The sequence below is a fragment of the Trachemys scripta genome, chromosome 7 (assembly GCF_013100865.1).
Source record: "Trachemys scripta elegans isolate TJP31775 chromosome 7, CAS_Tse_1.0, whole genome shotgun sequence".
NCBI classification, from domain to species: domain Eukaryota; kingdom Metazoa; phylum Chordata; order Testudines; family Emydidae; genus Trachemys; species Trachemys scripta.
Window position 1 is genome coordinate 48377011 of NC_048304.1, and position 18999 is coordinate 48396009.

General features: G+C 53.0%; 1 protein-coding gene across 1 annotated transcript in view; it reads left to right on the top strand.

The window, feature by feature from the left end:
* CACNA2D2 (calcium voltage-gated channel auxiliary subunit alpha2delta 2) overlaps positions 1 to 18999 on the top strand; it is a gene marked incomplete in the record, with an annotated part of 589972 nt that overhangs the window by 322869 nt on the left and 248104 nt on the right. Inside the window, 1 exon segment of the mRNA XM_034776135.1 lies at positions 6803 to 6862. Within this exon segment, the coding sequence (XP_034632026.1) occupies positions 6803 to 6862 (60 nt within the window).

Consider the following 18999-nt stretch of genomic DNA (forward strand, 5'->3'; position numbering starts at 1 on the left):
ATCATAGAATATCAGAGTTGGAAGGGACCTCAAGAGGTCATCTAGTCCAACCCCCTGCTCAAAGCAGGACCAATTCCCAGCTAAATCATCCCAGCCAGGGCTATGTCAAGCCGGGCCTTAAAAACCTCCAAGGAAGGAGACTCCACCACCTCCCTAGGTAACGCATTCCAGTGTTTCACCACCCTCCTAGTGAAATAGTTTTTCCTGATATCCAACCTGGACCTCCCCCACTGCAACTTGAGACCATTGCTCCTTGTTCTGTCATCTGCCACCACTGAGAACAGCTGAGCTCCATCCTCTTTGGAACCCCCCTTAAGGTAGTTGAAGGCTGCTATCAAATCCCCCCTCATTCTTCTCTTCTGGAAACTAAACAATCCCAGTTCTCTCAGCCTCTCCTCATAAGTCATGTGCTCCAGACCCCTAGTCATTTTTGTTGCCCTCCGCTGGACTCTTTCCAATTTTTCCACATCCTTCTTGTAGTGTGGGGCCCAAAACTGGACACAGTATTCCAGATGAGGCCTCACCAATGTCGAATAAAGGGGAACGATCACGTTCCTCGATCTGCTGGCAATGCCCCTACTTATACAGCCCAAAATGCCGTTAGCCTTCTTGGCAACAAGAGCACACTGTTGACTCATATCCAGCTTCTCGTCCACTGTGACCCCTAGGTCCTTTTCAGCAGAACTGCTACCTAGCCATTCGGTCCCTAGTCTGTAGCAGTGCATGGGATTCTTCCGTCCTAAGTGCAGGACTCTGCACTTGTCCTTGTTGAACCTCATCAGGTTTTTTTCTGCCCAATCCTCTAATTTGTCTAGGTCCCTCTGTATCCGATCCCTACCCTCTAGTGTATCTACCACGCCTCCTAGTTTAGTGTCATCTGCAAACTTGCTGAGAGTGCAGTCCACACCATCCTCCAGATCATTAATAAAGATATTAAACAAAACCGGCCCCAGGATCGACCCTTGGGGCACTCCACTTGAAACCGGCTGCCAACTAGACATGGAGCCATTGATCACTACCCGTTGAGCCCGACGATCTAGCCAGCTTTCTATCCACCTTACAGTCCATTCATCCAGCCCATACTTCTTTAACTTGGTGGCAAGAATACTGTGGGAGACAGTATCAAAAGCTTTGCTAAAGTCAAGGAATAACACATCCACTGCTTTCCCCTCATCCACAGAGCCAGTTATCTCATCATAGAAGGCAATTAGGTTAGTCAGGCACGACTTCCCCTTCGTGAATCCATGCTGACTGTTCCTGATCACTTTCCTCTCCTCTAAATGTTTCATAATTGATTCCTTGAGGACCTGATCATGATCAGTGTGGGTTTGCATTGGCAATGTGACATTTGCGGCCTGTTATATTGGTGAATTGGGACCTGCTGCATGGCAGAAACTCACTGGCTGAGTTTCTTTTTTTTTTTTAAAGTGGGTGGGTTACACCTTAATCTGCTTGGCTTCTCCCATTGCCTCTCAGGTTTGTTCTCTCTCTCTCGTGCGGCTGTCTGGATATATCTGTATTGCTGCTAAGCCACGACAGGTAGAGATGGTACAGAGAAACCAGTGCAGTGGGTGGGAGAACAGAGGTTGTTGGCAGTGATGGGGCTGGTAGGGCCCAATTAACACCCACCTACTTGCATGCTAAAGCACTGTCCCCTGGCTTGACATTTTGGTGGCACCAGTTCTTTTCCACAGCATCGCAAGGTGCTTATCTCTGATTCCTGCAGCACCACCAATTCTCCCATCACATGCCCCCCTAGCCAGCTGCAATATCATGTCTCTGCCTGTATTGATCTGAGCATTTCTAAGGCACTTCTATCACCCCAGGTTCCTATATTGGCACCCACCACAGAGCACCTAGGCACCAAACCCAACGTGAACAGTGGCACGACGTATGGGTGAAACCCTGGTCCTATTCCAGGCAATTGGAAAACTCCCATTGACTTAAATGGGACTGGGATTTGGCCCTCTGTTTTTATTTCAAACAGGTCTCAGATCTAACTGTGGGAAATTCTCTCCTTTCTTGAAAATAGCTAATCTTCTCACTGCCTTCTGGAGGAAGCTAAAATAGGAGCTCCTTGGGAGAGACTCCTAGCCAGTTGGCCCATTCTTGGTACTCTACAGCAGTCCCTTGGCCATCTTATTTGGTTTTACATGGAACAATTTGGATCCCAATTAAGTTGTGGAAGGCAACATTAAAAGAAAACAATTGGCCACATAATAGCAACAGAGTCACATGTGCACCTATTGTGTTAATGCCCCCTAGAAAATGATTTTGGGTCACAGTTCTCTGGATCTTTTGTACAAGAAGTCAAAAAATTACCAGACAAGTCACTTAGTATCTTGACTCTTGCGCCCTTAGTAGCAGCATGGGAACATCTTACAAAGGCTTTGAGGACAAGTGCCTTTCCCTTGGCTTTAAACTGAATGTGCAGAATGGAAAGAGCCGTTAGCAAAGCCCAAATTTCTCATCTGGATTCAGAACGCCCATATGAGTCAGTGTGGGTGCCAGGGTGTATCTAAGGGCGCAGTTGGCCCTGTGAGTATAGTGATCAAATGTGAAATAGTTGCTGACGGGGCGTGTAAAGAGGCACTGACAGACATATGGGAAACTGGTGCTAACAAAACTGGACATTTTGAGCATGCAGCTTCCTTTGCTTATTACGACAATGAATTATTAATGCAATGATTTTATCACTCTCCTCAGACTAGTTATTTCAGTAGCTTCCTGGTTTTCAGTGAGGGGTTCTGTTGGCTTCAAGTCACTTTGTTTGCTTTTCCTTCATTATAGGATTCCTTGAGCATTGTTAGTCTGATTATAATTTTTCAGTAAAACACGTGAATAACAGCAGCAAAACATCCAGGGCCTTTACCACTTGTCGTCATTAAAGATCACCCAGCACTTTTCACCTTGTGGGGGGGTACAGTATTGTTCTTCACTCTCTGCCCTAAACCCTGCGTAGGGTGGCTGTGCATTTTAAGCCATGCCAGTGATGGCTGTACGGTTCTTGTACACACCATAGTCGGAGATTCTAGGCATTTTGGATATTGTCTGTTATTAGGGCAAATCAATCAGACAGTTGCCTGAGTGTAAATACAAAAAGGACTATATGTAGGTAGTAGGGCCTGCAATGAGCAATGTCTTTGACTTGATGTATCTCACTAACTATTGTATTGTTTGTTGTGGTAGCCTCATGGCTAATTAACCTCCTTACGGATTAGCCACTTAGTTCCTGGATCTGAGCTCAGGCGTGCATGGCACATATTCCCCGAGAATCCCATAAAGCCAACAGCTGCGTGTGAGCTAGTGGGGTGTGTCTGATTTTACAAGGCTGCAGTGATACGCATGTTGCACCTGAGATCAGACTTAACGTGCTCATCACCTGGGAAACATCACCACTGTGAGCAGAGGAAGTGTCTATCTGGGGAAGCCAGTCTTGTGCGACTCTAACACTGACAGATGAGGGTGGTAAGAAGTCAGATCCATTCCTTTGGTGCTGTTAAGGGCAAGTAGAGGCAGATCCTGAAGTACACACCCCATTCTCCCAGAGTAAGATATGGCCCATGCTGGAAACCGCATGGGCTCTGTGCTACACACACACCCTTTACACAGCCAGTTGTGTTTGCCCTTGTCATCTGACCTGTGGCCCTGGAAGGTCTGGGCTGGACTCACCACACACATCTGGAAAGGGGCCACTCCTCTTACCTGCCCTGCTGGCACACAGCTCTTGGTTCTGGGCTACTGGGCTGTGGGGGGAGGTTGTACAATTTATTTTGCTTTCTGTTTTTAATTTACTTAGTGATGCAGAATTGATCCCCCTTGGATATCTCCGGGCTCTTGATACTTGTGCCTTTCAGCTCAATTAAAAGAGCCAACCACAGCTACTTCTTGGTGCTTTATTATACAAATTGACTCGCCTGGCTTTCTTTCCTTTATTTCTTTTTCTCCTCCTGCCCTGCCATGCTGTAGATCGCACGATGGGCCCATGACATCTGAGGCTGCTGTCCTCTGCCGGCTGCCTCAGAAACCCCGCTTTCCACAGCCCCGTATGGAGCTGAGCAAGCAACAGGGAATGGGAAAGCTGCAGAGGAATGAGAGGAGATACACAAATGAATAGAGGGAAAGCCCTAGGGAACATCCCAGGGCCCTGGATCCAGAGGCCCAGAGTTGGATGGGAGCTCTCTGGGTCAGCATTGCTGAGGAGCAGGCCAGAATGGGCACATAGCTAAGGGGAGGGACGGTAAAGGCTGCCCATTGTGTTACTGCTCCCTGCCCTTGGCAATTCACAGATCAGTATCAGAGCCCAGTGCTAAGGGCTGCTTCTCTGATCCAGGGGTGGGTATCGGAGAAAGTGGCCTCCAGGCTCTCGGGAAAGGAGCCGTAATGGTCACCATGCGCTGTAGAGAGGGGTCAGGGCAGTGGGGAAGACAGACAAACCCAGCAGTGCGGGGTTAGGTGAGAGGCTGAGGGCACTGTCCAGTGGATGCTTGTGTTGGGACAGGGATGGCAGAGCCCTGTTCTGGCTCTCGAGGGAGACTTTTGATCCTAACCACAAAGAAAAACTAATGATTTCTAGCCCAGTATAGTACATGTTGGGGGTATTGGGAGCATGGTCTGTATTACACTGTTTGCTCATCCGGTCCTGATTGTACCTGAAACTCCAGGTACACACGCAACCAGTTTCCCCAGCCCCGCCTCAGCTCCACAATAGATAGAAATCAGAGCACTACCAGCCCAGAAAAGACTAGCAGTCTGGCCCCGTACACTCCCTCCCCACTATAGACTAACCGTCTAGCCCCTGTACTCTGCCTCCCCACCATAGTGGAGGAGACCAATGGTCCATCTAACCTGCTTTGCTGGCTCTGATAGTGGCCAATGCTGGCTGCTCAACAGAAGGGCGAAGAGTCGCCTGATGGCCCTGCTCTCTCTCAGGTGCTGGGGTTTGTTGCCTAGTCCCCATCAGCAGTGCTGCACATTCTGTTTTTACTCACGTGCCCTAGATGGCCAGCGAATTCACGTGCCTCGGTTGGGAGCCCCACTTGAGGCACAAGGTCTGGCTGTCAGAGGTGTTGAACACCAATAGCTCCCGGGGGTGGCCACTGGAGCAATGGCTGCTCAGTGCTTCTGAAAATCAGGCCCGTGGTGTCTCAGGATGGAAACCTAGAGCTGCCCGACCCCTTTGAAAATTTGGGCCTAACTTTTCTTTAGACAGCCCCACGCTATATCCCTCAGCCATGTCCCCTGGTGAAGTAAGGCCTGTTCCACCCAAGTGTGAATGGAGTAGCTGCATGCTGTCTTCTTGCAGTAAGCAAAGAAATTGCTCACCCCCTTTTTGCACAACTCTTGTTCCTCTCACTTTTCACATTCTGGGCCGGGCCAGCCGTGTTGCATGGGGTAACGTAGCTGAGTGGGAAGACAGCACACCTTATCCCCCCCTCCGCCCCTCCCCCCAGTCGTGCCAGGCCCTGCCTCTTGCTTCCCTTTCCAGGGATGATGTTGATGCTGCACTCACTTGTATTGAAGACTCTCCTCTTGCTCTGGATATGTAGATGATATTTTAAAATCTCGTACATTCTGAAGGAAGGAACTGGCTCCCGTGTCTGTGCTTAACCTGTTCTTGCAGTAAACCTCGTTAGGCTGCCGTTAAATGCCATCTTGGTATGAGAGCCTCCCTACCGCAGTCAGTGATTAAAGGCAGAGCTGCCGAGATATCTTCCCTGATTCCTCTCCCTGTTCCTCAGCCCATGGGAACGGCTGGTGTGTTGCAGATCAGCTCAATGCTGTCCAACTGACTCTTCTGGGCTTTTGCACTCGAGGTGTAAAAATAATCTGGTGTGACATGAGAGGATTAATCAGCTCTGGACAGAGACACTAACTCCCTCGCCATCTCAGGGGCTATGGACTGTCCACAGAGTGGCAGCAGCTAGGGTTGGCTGTGGCTAACTGCCTTCTCTCCATCTGCTCTGGAGACCTGAGTTCAATTCCTGTCCTAAGTCACGACTGAAAAGCTAGGTTTATCGATATGCAAAGCGAGCAGTGTCTGTATGGATTTAGTTAAACTGGTTCAGATCCCTGTATAGACGCTTATCTCACTGTGAGTGGCTTATTTCAGCTCAGCTTAAGTCAGTAAGGAACTGACGAGGGCAAAACAGCAAGAAGCCTGCTTTAAACTGAAATGACAGCCCTTTGCACCCATTTAATGGAGTCGTTTTCATATCAAAGATTTAGTTAGACTGCGTACACGTGTGTGTGTGTGTGTGTGTGTAAGTATAGACAAGGGCTGTGGTTAGTGGGTGGGTTCCTCCTCCTTCTCTCTTGCCCTTCAAGAAACAAAGGGAGGGATCCCATTGCAAGATCTTTTGCAGCCCCTTGGTTGCTTCTTCTTGTCCCGTTGTGAGTTAGTGATGGGCACTAGGGGGGCAGTGGAAGCCCCTTGCAGCCTGGAGCTCTGAGGGGGGAGCCTGTGCTGTAAGATCTCCACAGATCTTTAATAGTTTGATTTACGTAGCTGCGCTGTCCTGATGCTGATGCAGTGTCCGGTCACAGAGGCTGCTGAAAACACTCTCCCACAGAGAGAGAGAGTGTGTGTGTGTGTGTGCGCACACACAACGCATCCTCCGCAGGTGAGCCTGTTCTAACCCCCAGAGAGCTGGATCTTTGACTCGGGCTCAACTCCTGGTGTCAGTGGCCCCATAGGAGCTGATGCCCTCCTGGGGTGGGATGAGCTCAAATCAGCTGTGTCCTGGCTGTTGCAAAACATGTTCTCTTCTCTGTGGTCACTTCTCTCTTGTTTTATTTGCAGAGACTCGCTGGTGCGGCTGAGAAGTTCCAAAAAGCCCACCGCTGGCAGGACAACATCAGGGTAAGGCTCTGACCCTCCCCACAGGTGTTGTGACCTTTTTAATGGGCTCGTCTCACTGTGTCTCTGTCTTGCACTATGTTTCCCAGGGTAGAATTTAGCCCTACCCATAGCATGTAAGCCCTGAAACCACTGGAGTTCTGTGGGAATCATTGAGGCAGAATTTGGGCCTTCCAGTTCTTTCTTTCTTGGTTTTATCTCAGTCTTTGTGGTTTTTCTCCCTCTCCTTCTCCCCATCTGCTAGCTTTTCATTCCCGACTTTCTTTCTCTCTCTCTCTCTCTCTGTCCACTCCCTCACTTGCGCTGTGATTTTTAAAGCATGCTGTGTCCATGACACTCTGTTCATCTCTGCAAGTTCAGACACATTGCCCTGCTCCTCGTCTTCTGTCCCTGCTGCCTGCCAGCCCTAATGAAAGTGAATGAAGTAATTTTAAGCTGGTTTCCAGCATTGCTTCTGTCTGTGCATGCAGGTAATAAGAGCAGTCAGAAGACAGAAGGTGAAGGTCAAGCTAATGGTTAAACACTTTGGTATTGAGTTCCTGTGGAGAGCTCCCTAGAGAATTTACATCTTCGCCATCTCAGTAGACGAGTCATCTGCATGGTCATCAGGGACCCTATTTGGAGGGGCATGCTCGGTGCAGTAGGGGGTCTTGTGTTAAATGACAACAGATGCGCACACACACACTTGTGTCCCTATTTTTCTATTGCCTGACAGTATTTCCGATTTGGGGTTGGTTCTGGGGGAAGGAGTAATTGAGGCTGGTGCAGGGAAAATGTTGTTTTAATGATTGCATTTGACTTTATAATTATGGCAGTGATAAAGCGCAGCAGGAATCTGAAGGATTCTGCCTGGAAATGCTCTCAAATTATAACAATAATACAAAAGGAAGAAATGGTTGTTTTCCTTTCAGTGCAAATGGAGTCTGGAAAAAAAAAAACCTCTGAGAGACCAACCCCCAGATTTTGTGACCATTCCTCACTTTGAGGAGTACCTTACTCCATGAGTAACCCCAGGCTAACATAAGACCACCACCCCAGAGAAACCACCTCTTGCACTGTCAAAAAGATATTGGCCCAGCCTGTGTCTCCAGCAGGTTCCTGTCCCCTCTGTGTTTTTATGCCTATCACAGCAGCCAGATGTGGCCAAACTCTCGCCATCTGTAAAATGGGGTTAAGGATCTCCTCCTTTGGGAGCACTTTGAGATCTGTGCATGAAAAGCACAAGAGAAGACCTTGGAGGTGTTAGTATTATCTCGATGGAATGAACTGGCTATCTCTATTTCTAAGGAACAGAGGTTGACCTCTTTGAGCATTGCTAAAGTCTCTCATAGCACAGCACGTATGTGTTGCGGAGATCTAGTGTGTGCTGTTTGCAAGAGGAAGTGGCCAGAGTACTGTTTGCAAAGAGGGATGTGGAATGGGTGTGTGTGCAGAGGAGGTGTTTTGTGGCATGACAAAACCTCCATTGTGAAGACTGGGCCTGGAGACAGAAATAAGGAAGGAACTGAAAAGATGTGGGGTAGATGAGAGTAAGACCTGAGGCCAAATCATGATGGAAACTGCTATCTGTGCGGCTACAGCTACTGCCTCTCTCAGTCTGTCCTCATTTGCTTGCTTCCCATGATCCTCCTACACTGTACTGCTCAGGTTCTCATAGCACCAGGAGTTGTCTCTCATCAGACATTCAGGAAATGCTGAGCTAGAGTATCGGGGACGTTGTCAGCTGCAGCTGCCTGGCAGAGGAAGATCTGGAGATGCACATCATGTACAAGATGTTTATTCTCTACAGTGTTAGATCCCAGTGACTTCCTGACAGTAGGGGAAGGGTCTGGGATCTGGAGTATGGTCTGAACCAAAATCCCAGCTCTGAACACCCTTTGGGTGGAAGATCTGGATCTGAACTCTGTAGGCTGGGCCCATCGCTCCAGGAATCTGATACCCCTTCTATCCCAAGAAGCCAATCTTAACAGTAATCCTGTCATCTCATCCCCAGATAGTTCCCTGGTCAGTGCCTAATGCGCAGCTGTTTCTGGGTTTATGTGGTTGTTTGGAGGCCGCTGTCTCCTAGAGAGCAGGCCATTCTAGATTAAATAAACTGGGGGTGGGGGGACAGAGTCTTTAATTCCTCGTATGCATTACTTGTGGTTTGAAGGTTCTCTTGTGCTCAGTTTCCACTCTCAAACTTCATGGGCTATATGGCTCTAATTTTTCCTTCAGCCCTGTCTCCGTAGCCAAGATGAACAATACATTGGAGTGAAGCTCTGCAGCAGGCAGAGACATGCACCTGGCCCCTCTGAAGCCATTCCAGAGAACACACAACTGCCTCATGGGTGAGATCTTGCTGCCTACAGTAGCCGACTCTCAGGGCTGAGGTTATTCAAGGAGAAGGCTGGTTCTAGAGCAGACAGCTGGGAGGATGCTCTCGTGTTTGGCTGCATCACATCCAACAAAACTCGGGACACCAGCGTCACAAAACACAACCTCAGGCCAACGATAAGCAGAACAGCTCAGAGGAGCAGCGCACAGAAGGGAGGTGTGAGCCCTCCCTTGGCTTCCATGAGCAGAACTGGTCAGCCACTGGTGCTCCCACAAACACACAATGACCTGCTAATGGGGAACTCCAACTGCTGGGTTTCAGGGCTGTTACAACAGAGAGCTGTAGGCAGCTATCTAGCAGGTACTGTAGGGACAGGTGGAGTTTATTCCTGTCCCATTTCCGTTTAGGAAGCAGCATGTAGTGATTCAGAAACGAGAAATACACATCAGATGTTGTCTTACAGAGATTCCCAAGTTGGCACTCTTCATAAAGCAAGGTTTGCCCCAAATGGGTAATACCCCCCTTCCCTTTGCTAGCTGGCTTTGTCCTTTCCAGTTTCATACTTATCCTGTTCTGTGAGACGCTCAGCAAACCTGCTTGAAATACTATTCCCTTCTGTTTTCCTTAAAGCCCAGGGGGAAATGCTGTAAGGTATTGTGCACATCTGTCCCCATCTGGACACCCTGGACTTTTTTCCCCAGGCTTGTAGCAGAGTGTCTGTGGCATGCCTGCAGCCTCCCAGGGGTTAACATTCCCAGGATCCAGCAGCAAACCAGATGATATTTGCACTCCTGCTGGACTCTTATTTTCAGGTTTGCAGCTGGACTAGTAGCCCCTGTGATGCAGAGGCCACAGCATTCTCCTTCTGTAGTGGCTTTGGCATCTCATTGAGCTGCAACGAACATACAGGGGCAGCTGCCGTTGACTAATTAGGATGTACTGGGTACAAAGAGTGCCTAGAGCTTCATGTGCTCTGAGCAAGCTTAAACAGTGCCCTCCACTTGAGTTGGAGATGCAAGTGAGGCTGCTTTTAGCTACTCTCTAGTCTCTGCCATAAACAACCAAAAGTGTCAGGATGTCACCTTTTCAATCCACAGGGGATATGCCAATAGACACGTGTTCTTGCCTTGTCTCTTTGGAAGGCAGGCACCATCACAGAGATCCAAGGTCACTCCAACAAGGACTCCGAATTGCCTTGCTCTGAGCTCCAGCTCCCACAGGAGCAGCTCCGCTCCCTTCATTAACGTCACTGGAGCGCGAGAGCTGGAAGCCCTGAGGCCAGCCGCGGTGGTGTTTTGTGCTGCGAAACAGAACCACTTCTTAGGCAGTGCCAGCAGGCAGTGACTGACTCAAATCAGCAGGCATGGCAGTGAGCAGCAAACTTGTCACGGGAAGCAAATGAGCCCTGATTCACTGGGGGTTGCCCCTTCCACCTTGATCTATCCCCGGATTGGGGTCTGTCTGAGGCTGGCTCTGCTTGGCAGCAATGATGTAACAAAGCTTCAGATGCCATGGCACTGAGTCAGCACATACTGTCATGGGAAGGGCACACAGCTGTCAGCTTCACAGGCAGGTGCTTGGCATAGTCACTGGCCCAGTAAAACCAGCTTGCTGAGGCTTTTAAAGAGCCCAGACACCCCAACTTCACAACGGCATATGTAATTCTCCGGTTCCCCATTAAATTGCCCTGTGTCTTTCAATCAGTCCCACTCCTATTCTCACTGCAGATGGCTGAGATACCTGCATCCAAGAACAGCGCTTCACCTCCTGCTGCCTGCTTCATTCTCTGATGCCATCACTTAATGTGCATTGCATCACAATCATTTCAGTCGTGCTGATGGGTGATGCCATAGATGCAGGATTGTGAGGCCACCCCCTGAATCCAGCAGAGGAGCCATGCGCTTACCTGTCTGGACCATGTCTCTGTGGAGACTGGAGATGAGTAGACTGAACTGGAAACCTGCACCTGAACACCCCTGAGACACAGAGCAGTTTTGCTCTGGAGTCAGGCCAGATCTCTGAGACTCAGTCCAATCTCTCAGGCAGGGGCAGACATAATCAGCAGCAATTGGTGGGGAGGGGAAGGGGGAATACAAAAGCTGTCACTCGGACTTAGTTTAAGAGGTGTCCTGCTGAGCAATGGATTGAAATCCCCACTACAGTGCATTGTTTCTGCCGTGTCTGTCCTGCACCGCAGGAGATGCCTTTCAACAGGCAATCCTATGTGCATTGTGTTTTCTTTGAATATCTTCATATGGAGGGGGTCTTCATTGTCCACTCCTCCCCAACTCTATGGGGTCTCTAGTGCCTCTTTCTGCCATGCTCCAGACAGCCCACTGATGCCTGTCTGATTGCAGGCTGGAGGGGTTATCTCCTGTCCCTGTGGCTGAGCGTGCTCCTGGCCCAGCACACCCTGGTCCCCAAGAGCCATCTAGGCCAGCTCAGGTACCTGAGAGACTCATGGCTCTGAGGCCAACCTGTCTTCTCTGGCTCCCAGCACATGATGGAGGCACTTTAAGGTGTCCAGGCGACCAGGCTGCTGCTCCTCCTGAGGAGCTGAAAGGGAGGTGAGCAAAGTAACCTCCAGGCTCTCAGCCTCATATAATCAGCTCATACTTCTCTGCACTCAGTCCTTCTCAGCCACTGGGGAGGGAAGGGGCCTCCCCCCCCCCCACTCCTCTCCCTTGGCAGGATCTATAAGAGAGCCTCTGGTGCGTGGGGATGGGAACTCCTGGCCGAGAGACGCAGTGGGATGGTGTCGGGACTCCGGGAGTAGCTATGGAGGGGAGAGCACCATGTCTAACTTGGCACAGAAAGAGGAGCTTGGGGAAGGCTAAGACATGTGAGTTTGCCCCCGGAGAGTTTGTGAGTCGTCTGCTGGAGGATGAGGGGTGGGGTTCGCTGGCCCTCGGCGTGAGCAGGGGGTGTGGCAGACAGCACAGGAGCTATGGGGGAAGTCCAAGGACATCTCCAGTGGGTTGGGAATTCTCAGGGAGCACAGGCCCCTCTGCACTGCTTCCTATGCCCTCCATCCCCTACCTGCCAGCCCATACATGGCCTCTGCCTCCCCCCTTTTCAGGGATGGGGGATCTGGGGAGATTAACAGGCACAGGGTCAGCCCGTGTTTCTAGAGCACAAGGCAGCACACGGCAGCTGCTCCCAGCCAGAACTCTCTTAAATCTGTGGAACCCCAAAACTGAGAGGCTTCCTTGGGGCTGGAGGGAAGGGGGATTGGGCCGCTGAGGCTCAGCTCCCATCTGTCAGGGCTAATGCTCTCCCCAGTTCCCTCTGCTCCGTTCTCTTCTTCAGTGTCCTGTCTCCCTCTTGCTTCCTCCATTACCCCCCCCTTCCCACCACCTCCTGCCTCCATCTTTAACTAGCTTCAGTGATTGTGAAATTTTCTTACTGCTAGTGCTGCATCCACTGTCTGCCAGCCACGTCCTGGGGGCCAGCACTACCTCTCCCTGAAGGAGGTGGGGCTGCCTCCACAGGGGCTGCAATCACAGTCTGAGAGAGGGCCCTTCCCTGAGAACGGGAAATCTGGATCCCAGGGCTGAGACCTGCCCCCCTCTCCCAGTCATTCTGGAGCACCTCAGACTGGCATTGGAAAGGGGTTGAATGGCAGATTCTCCATCCTGGGAGATTGGATGTGTTTCTAGACCAGGAGTGGGCAAACTTCAGCCTGGGGGCCACATCCGGCCCTCCAGACATTTTAATCCGACCCTCAAGCTCCTATCGGGAAATGGGGTCTGGGGCTTGTCCTGCTCTGGCACTCCAGCCGGGGAGCAGGGTCGGGGTCTTGCCCCACTCTGCATGGCTCCCAGAAGCAGCGGCATGTCCCCCCTACTGCTCCTACGCATAGGGGCAGCCAGGGGGCTCCGCATGCTGCCCCCTCCCCAAGTGCCACCCCTGCAGCTCCCACTGGCCGGGAACCACAGCCAATGGGAGTTGCAGGGGTGGCACCTGTGGACAGAGCCGCCTGGTCGCACCTCCGGGTAGGAGCCGGAAGGGGGGACATGCTGCTGTTTCTGGGAGCTGCTTGAGGTAAGTGCCGCCCAGAGCCTGCCCCCCTGACCTCTTCCCACAACCCCATCCCCTGCCCCAGCCCTGATCCCCCTCCTGCTGTCTGAACCCCTCAGTCCCAGCCTGGAGCACCCTCCTGAACTCCCAACCCCTCATCCCCAGCCCCACCCCCGAGCCCACACCCCCAGCTGGAGCCCTCCCGCACCCAACCCCCAATTTCGTGAGCATTCATGGCCCACCATACAATTTCCATACTGATATGTGGCCCTCGGGACAAAAAATTTGCCCACCCCTGTTCTAGATGATCTGCTCTACTTCAGACAGGAATGAGTTCAGGGCAGGTCTCTGGCCTGCCTCATCCAGGAGGTCAGACTAGGCGATCGCAATGGACCCTTCTGGTCTTGGTGTCTATGAATCTATGGGACCAATAAGCAGACTTGCTGTCAGCACCCAGGGGGGCCAGTGCGTTTGCAGTAGATTTAGGATGGCTCCAGTGTCCTTTCCTCCCCTCTACAGGCCTCCTCCAATCCATGGGGAGAAAAGACGGCAGCTCTCAGTGCTCCGGACTCTGCCGAATGTGTGTGATTGTATACATGACTATAGCCAGCTACAATGCTCTTTGTGTGTATAGATATTGATAGATAGGTATAACTAGCTGGAGTGGAGGGGTTGTGGCTGGCTATGGGTAGCTCTAATGCGAATCAGGCCCCATTTCACCCACTACCAAGACACTTGCTCAATGGCAGCTGCCATGGAGGTTGCATGCTGAGTTGGATGAACGTTCGCTCCCTTTGGCGGATAGCAGCCGTGCTCTCCTTGGTGCAGGAAGGGGTTTAATTTTAGGCCACCATTCTTAAAGCTTCTTCCCCAGGAGGAAGAACAGAGATGCCTCAACTCAAAATCAATATTGTTTGTAGTGTCGGATGGGAAAAGACATGTTTCCTCTTGTTTCTCCTGTCGGGTCATTATTCTTCTGAGCTGCGAATGCTTTTATCAGTGCTTTGCTCCTGTCCTCAGGAACTCTGGTGGCAGCCTGGTCTCTGACCTCTTGACTTGCAGTGCAGCCTCATGAGCCAGTTTGTACTGAGTGATGGCAGCATGTAGATTGTGGAGTGGCAGACTCCAAGCTCCTCTGGGACGCAGACTGAGCTTGCTGGTTCCTAAAGAGCCCAGTGGTAGGGGCAGGAGCAGTCCCTAAATGTGCTGCACACTGGTACCTGCAGTAATGGCATTCATTAACTTCCTTTGGTGGGGATCGCTGGGATCCCCCGCACATAGATCCTGCATTACAAAGACTATGTCCTCTAGCTGCTCTCATCCACCCTGGAGACCATTGAGAGAGCTCCTCCCTCCATGGCACATCCGCAGTGCTCCCAGACAGCGTGGCTCTCAAATGTCGATCGCCATGTGGGCGCAGAGTCCCATTCTAGGAGTAACATGTTGCTCTGTCACTTGGCTGGATTCAGTGCCAGATGAGCAGCCCTGGAGGCTGAAGCCCCATCCCCAGAACAGGTCCCGTAGGAGTGTCCAGCACAGCAAGCTTTCCTGTACCCTGTCCCACCACGGTGCCTTGATTCAGAGCTTCAGGGGCCATCTCACGCAAGAGGGAAGTTGAGTTCTTCTTCGAGTGATTGTTCACGTCCATTACAGATTAGGTGTACGCGCGCCGCGTGCACGGACGTCGGAAACTTTTTCCCTTAGCGGCTCCCGGCGGGGCCCCCTCCTTCCCGCCAGAGCGGCGCACCGCTCCAGGGTATATATATCCCTGCCGACCCGACCCCTCCAGTTCCTTCTTACCGTTCGTGGCGGCGTTGGAACAACTCTGTCTCTCGTCTGAGAGTGTTCCTTAGCAATAGTCATTAGTGTTATCTAGCAGTTATCAGTTAGTTTGTAGTAGTGTTGAGCCAGTAGTTAACAGCTCATTAGGGTACTTAAAGTTCCTGCCGGGGTTGTTTGTTCAGCCCCGGCACCGGCCCTGGGCGGCGGGGTATGCCACACGCCCAAGGCTTCAAGGCTTGTGCCACGTGCCGCAGGCCTATGCCATTGAGTAACCCCCACGCTTCGTGTCTCCGTTGCCTGGGGGAGGCTCACCAGAAAGAGCGCTGCAAGATCTGCAAGGCCTTTAAGCCCAGAACTAAAAAAGAGAGGGACTTTCGCCTTAAGCAGCTGCTCATGGAGACGGCGTTACAGCCCTCCACTTCGACGGCACCGTCTGCCTCCGTGCGGAGCGCCCCGGCATCGGTGCGGGAACCGGCGCCGGCGAGTCACCCGAAGCCCGCGGCACCGACCCAGCGGGGAAATACACAACGCCGATCGTCTTCGCCGGCGAAAGCGAAGGGCCAACCTAAGGCCCGAAGACGCTCCCCGCACAAGAGGGCGGCACCGGTAAAGACCTCGAGTGCCCCTAAGGCCGATACGGCCCCACCACGGACCCCGGTAGTGGCTCCGGCGCCGAAAGGCCCGTCGAGCCCCAGGATGGGCGCGTCGAGCGAGGATGAAGGGCTGGAGGAGCTCGTGGAACAGCCCTCCACTCTGGACACATTTGAGGCAGCTAAGGACCTCATTGCTTTGTCCGTTGAGGCCCCGGCACGCGCTGAGGGCGCCCCGCCGATGCTGCCGCGCAGAGGCAAGCCGGTGATGGTGCGCCCATCACGGTCGCCGTCTCGGCACCGCTCCAGGAACCGGTCCCGGTTGAGCTCCGCCTCGGTGGACTCCCGGTTGCCTTCGGCGCAGGAAGCACCGCAGCAGTCGGGCTTCAGCAAGCAGTCGGCACTGACTCAGCAACCGAGCACGAGTCGGCACCGCGAAGCGTCGGCGGTTCGTTACCCAAGGCCGACCAGCCGTAGCCGTTCCCGGTCCCGCGATCACCGGTACCGTTCCAGGTCCAGGTCGGCGAGGCGCTATTCCAGGTCCTGGTCGCGGAGGCGCTACTCCCCAAAACCGGACCGGCACCATCCTACGGCTCCACCGTGGCCTTCCAGGTCACCGTCCGTGGTCTCGGGGACTGACTCAGACCGGTACGGCGGGTATGCCCATAGGTCACAGGCCAGCAGGGACTACGGTCAGTCCCAATGGGGCCAACCGAGCCAATGGCCATTCTGGACACCCTGGGCCTACCACCAGCAAAGGCCCCCATCGAGGGCCTCGAGATCCGGGTACCGATCCCGCTTCCCGCGGCACCGTCCGCCATCGTATAGGGAGGCAACGGTCTCTAGACCACCGGAGCGGGAAGGAGTGGACTCGGCACCGAGTACGGTGCCGTCCCAATCCCACGCTGCGGGTCAGGCCGCAGAGGAACAATTGGCTGATGCCGGATTGCAGGACAATGAGGATGGGCAGAAGGCCCCGACCTCTTCCTCCTCGCCAGACGAGGCGGTAGCGGGCACACTGGTGTCCGGCCCTCCCCCGATTGACCATCGGGCACACCAAGACCTGCTTCACCGGGTAGCCCTCAATCTGGGCTTGCAAGCGGAGGAGACTGTAGAGCAGGATGACCCCATGGTCAATATCCTGAGCCCAGAGGGCCCCTCCAGAGTCGCTCTCCCGATTATACGGACAGTACAGTCCAACTATAAGACAGTGTGGCAAACACCGGCCTCCAGTACGCCAGCTGCAAAAGGCGTGGAGAGGAAATACTTCACCCCATCTAGAGGGTTTGACTTCCTCTTTCTACATCCGTCCCCCTGTTCGCTGGTGGTCTCGGCGGTCAACGAAAAGGAGCGGCATGGCCAGCAAGCTCCTGCCCCCAAGGGCAAGGAAGCTAAGAGATTGGACTTATTCGGGAGGAAAGTCTATTCATCGGGGGGCCTTCAACTGAGGATCGCCAATCAGCAGGCGATTCTAAACAGGCACAATTTTAACTCTTGGGCATCAGTTGCCAAGTTTAAGGACTCCCTCCCACCTGACGCGCATCAGGAGTTCACGGCCCTGGTGGATGAGGGAATGGCAGTGGCCAAGACCTCATTACAGGCCGCACTAGACTCAGCCGACGCTGCGGCTAGAACAATTGCGTCGGGAGTCGTGATGAGGCGTTCGGCGTGGTTGCAGGCTTCAGGTCTCCCGCTAGAGGTGCAGACCACGCTGCAGGACCTCCCGTTTGAAGGTTCGGGCTTGTTTTCCGACCAGACGGACGCCAGGCTACATAGCCTTAAGGACTCACGAGCGACCCTTAAGTCGTTGGGTATGCACACTCCGGTAACGCAGTGTAAGCCCTTTAAACCCCAGCCGCCGCAAAGGCAATACCACCCTCGCCCCCGACACGAGCCGTACCGCCGTCGAGGCAGGGATAACAGGCGGAGACGTAACAATACGCCTAACCAGGGCCAGAGTCACAGCCAGGGCAAGCCACAGCCAGGGAATAAACCAGGCTTTTGAAGCTACGCCCGAGGACAGCATACCATATTCCATACTGGATCCTCCTCTGTTTTTCAAAGACTACCTGTCCCATTTCTACCGGGCATGGTCGCGCATAACATCGGACCAATGGGTCCTGCGCACAGTGAAGGCAGGCTATACCCTCCAGTTTTCCTCGCCCCCTCCCTGCCATCCCCCTTCCCCGTCCCTCTTCAGGGACCCTTCTCACGAGCAACTTCTCACGCAGGAGGTTCAGACCCTTCTCGCTGCTGGAGCAGTAGAAGAGGTCCCAACAGACCTGAGGGGAAAAGGATTCTACTCCAGATGCTTCCTGATCCCCAAGGCAAAAGGAGGCCTCCGTCCTATTTTGGACCTGCGCGATCTAAACAAGTTTCTGATCAAAGCTCGCTTCCGTATGGTCTCCCTGGGAACTTTTATCCCATCCCTGGATCCGGGGGATTGGTATGCTGCCCTCGATATGAAAGATGCCTATTTTCACATTGCAATCAATCCGGCCCACAGGCGATTCCTGCGCTTCGTTGTCGACCAGCGCCATTTCCAATTTATGGTCCTGCCCTTCGGCCTGGCGTCAGCACCACGAGTGTTCACGAAATGCATGTCCGTGGTAGCAGCCTTCCTTCGAAAGAGAAGGATGCGTGTGTTTCCGTACCTGGACGATTGGCTACTCGCGGGCAGGTCGGAGGCCGAGGTCCGATCTCACGTGACGCTGGCCTTGCAGACGTTCGACAAGCTCGGCCTCCGGGTCAATGTGCCCAAGTCCACGTTAGTCCCCACACAGAGGCTGGACTTCATAGGTGCATCCCTGGACTCGGTAACCGCACAAGCGAGCCTACCAGAGGCACGGTTCATGTCAATTCACAGAGCCGTAAGCTCGGTCCAAAAGTTCCCCACGACAACGGCAAGGTGTTGCATGCAGCTCCTGGGGCATATGGCAGCTTGCACACACGTGGTCAGACATGCCCGCCTGAGGCTCCGGCCTTTACAGTTGTGGTTCGCCCACACGCATCGCCCCAACAGAGACCCATTGGATCAAGTAGTCACAATCCCAAACCAGGTGCTCGGCTCGCTACGCTGGTGGCTCGATCGCCAACAGGTATGCGAAGGGATCCCCTTCGCTGCCCCACAGCCCACTCTGACGTTGGTAACAGATGCATCGGACCTGGGTTGGGGGGCGCACCTGGGGGAACTGCGGACCCAAGGGCTGTGGTCCAGAGAAGACAAGCTGCTTCACATCAATCTGAAGGAGCTAAGAGCGGTTCGCCTCGCCTGTCAGACCTTCCGCGCCACCTTAAAAGGTCACAGCATGGCAGTCCTGACGGACAACACTACCGCCATGTTCTATATAAACAAGCAGGGCGGGTCATGGTCTTCTCCCCTCTGTCACGAGGCACTCCAATTATGGAACTTCTGTATAGCCCATGCGATA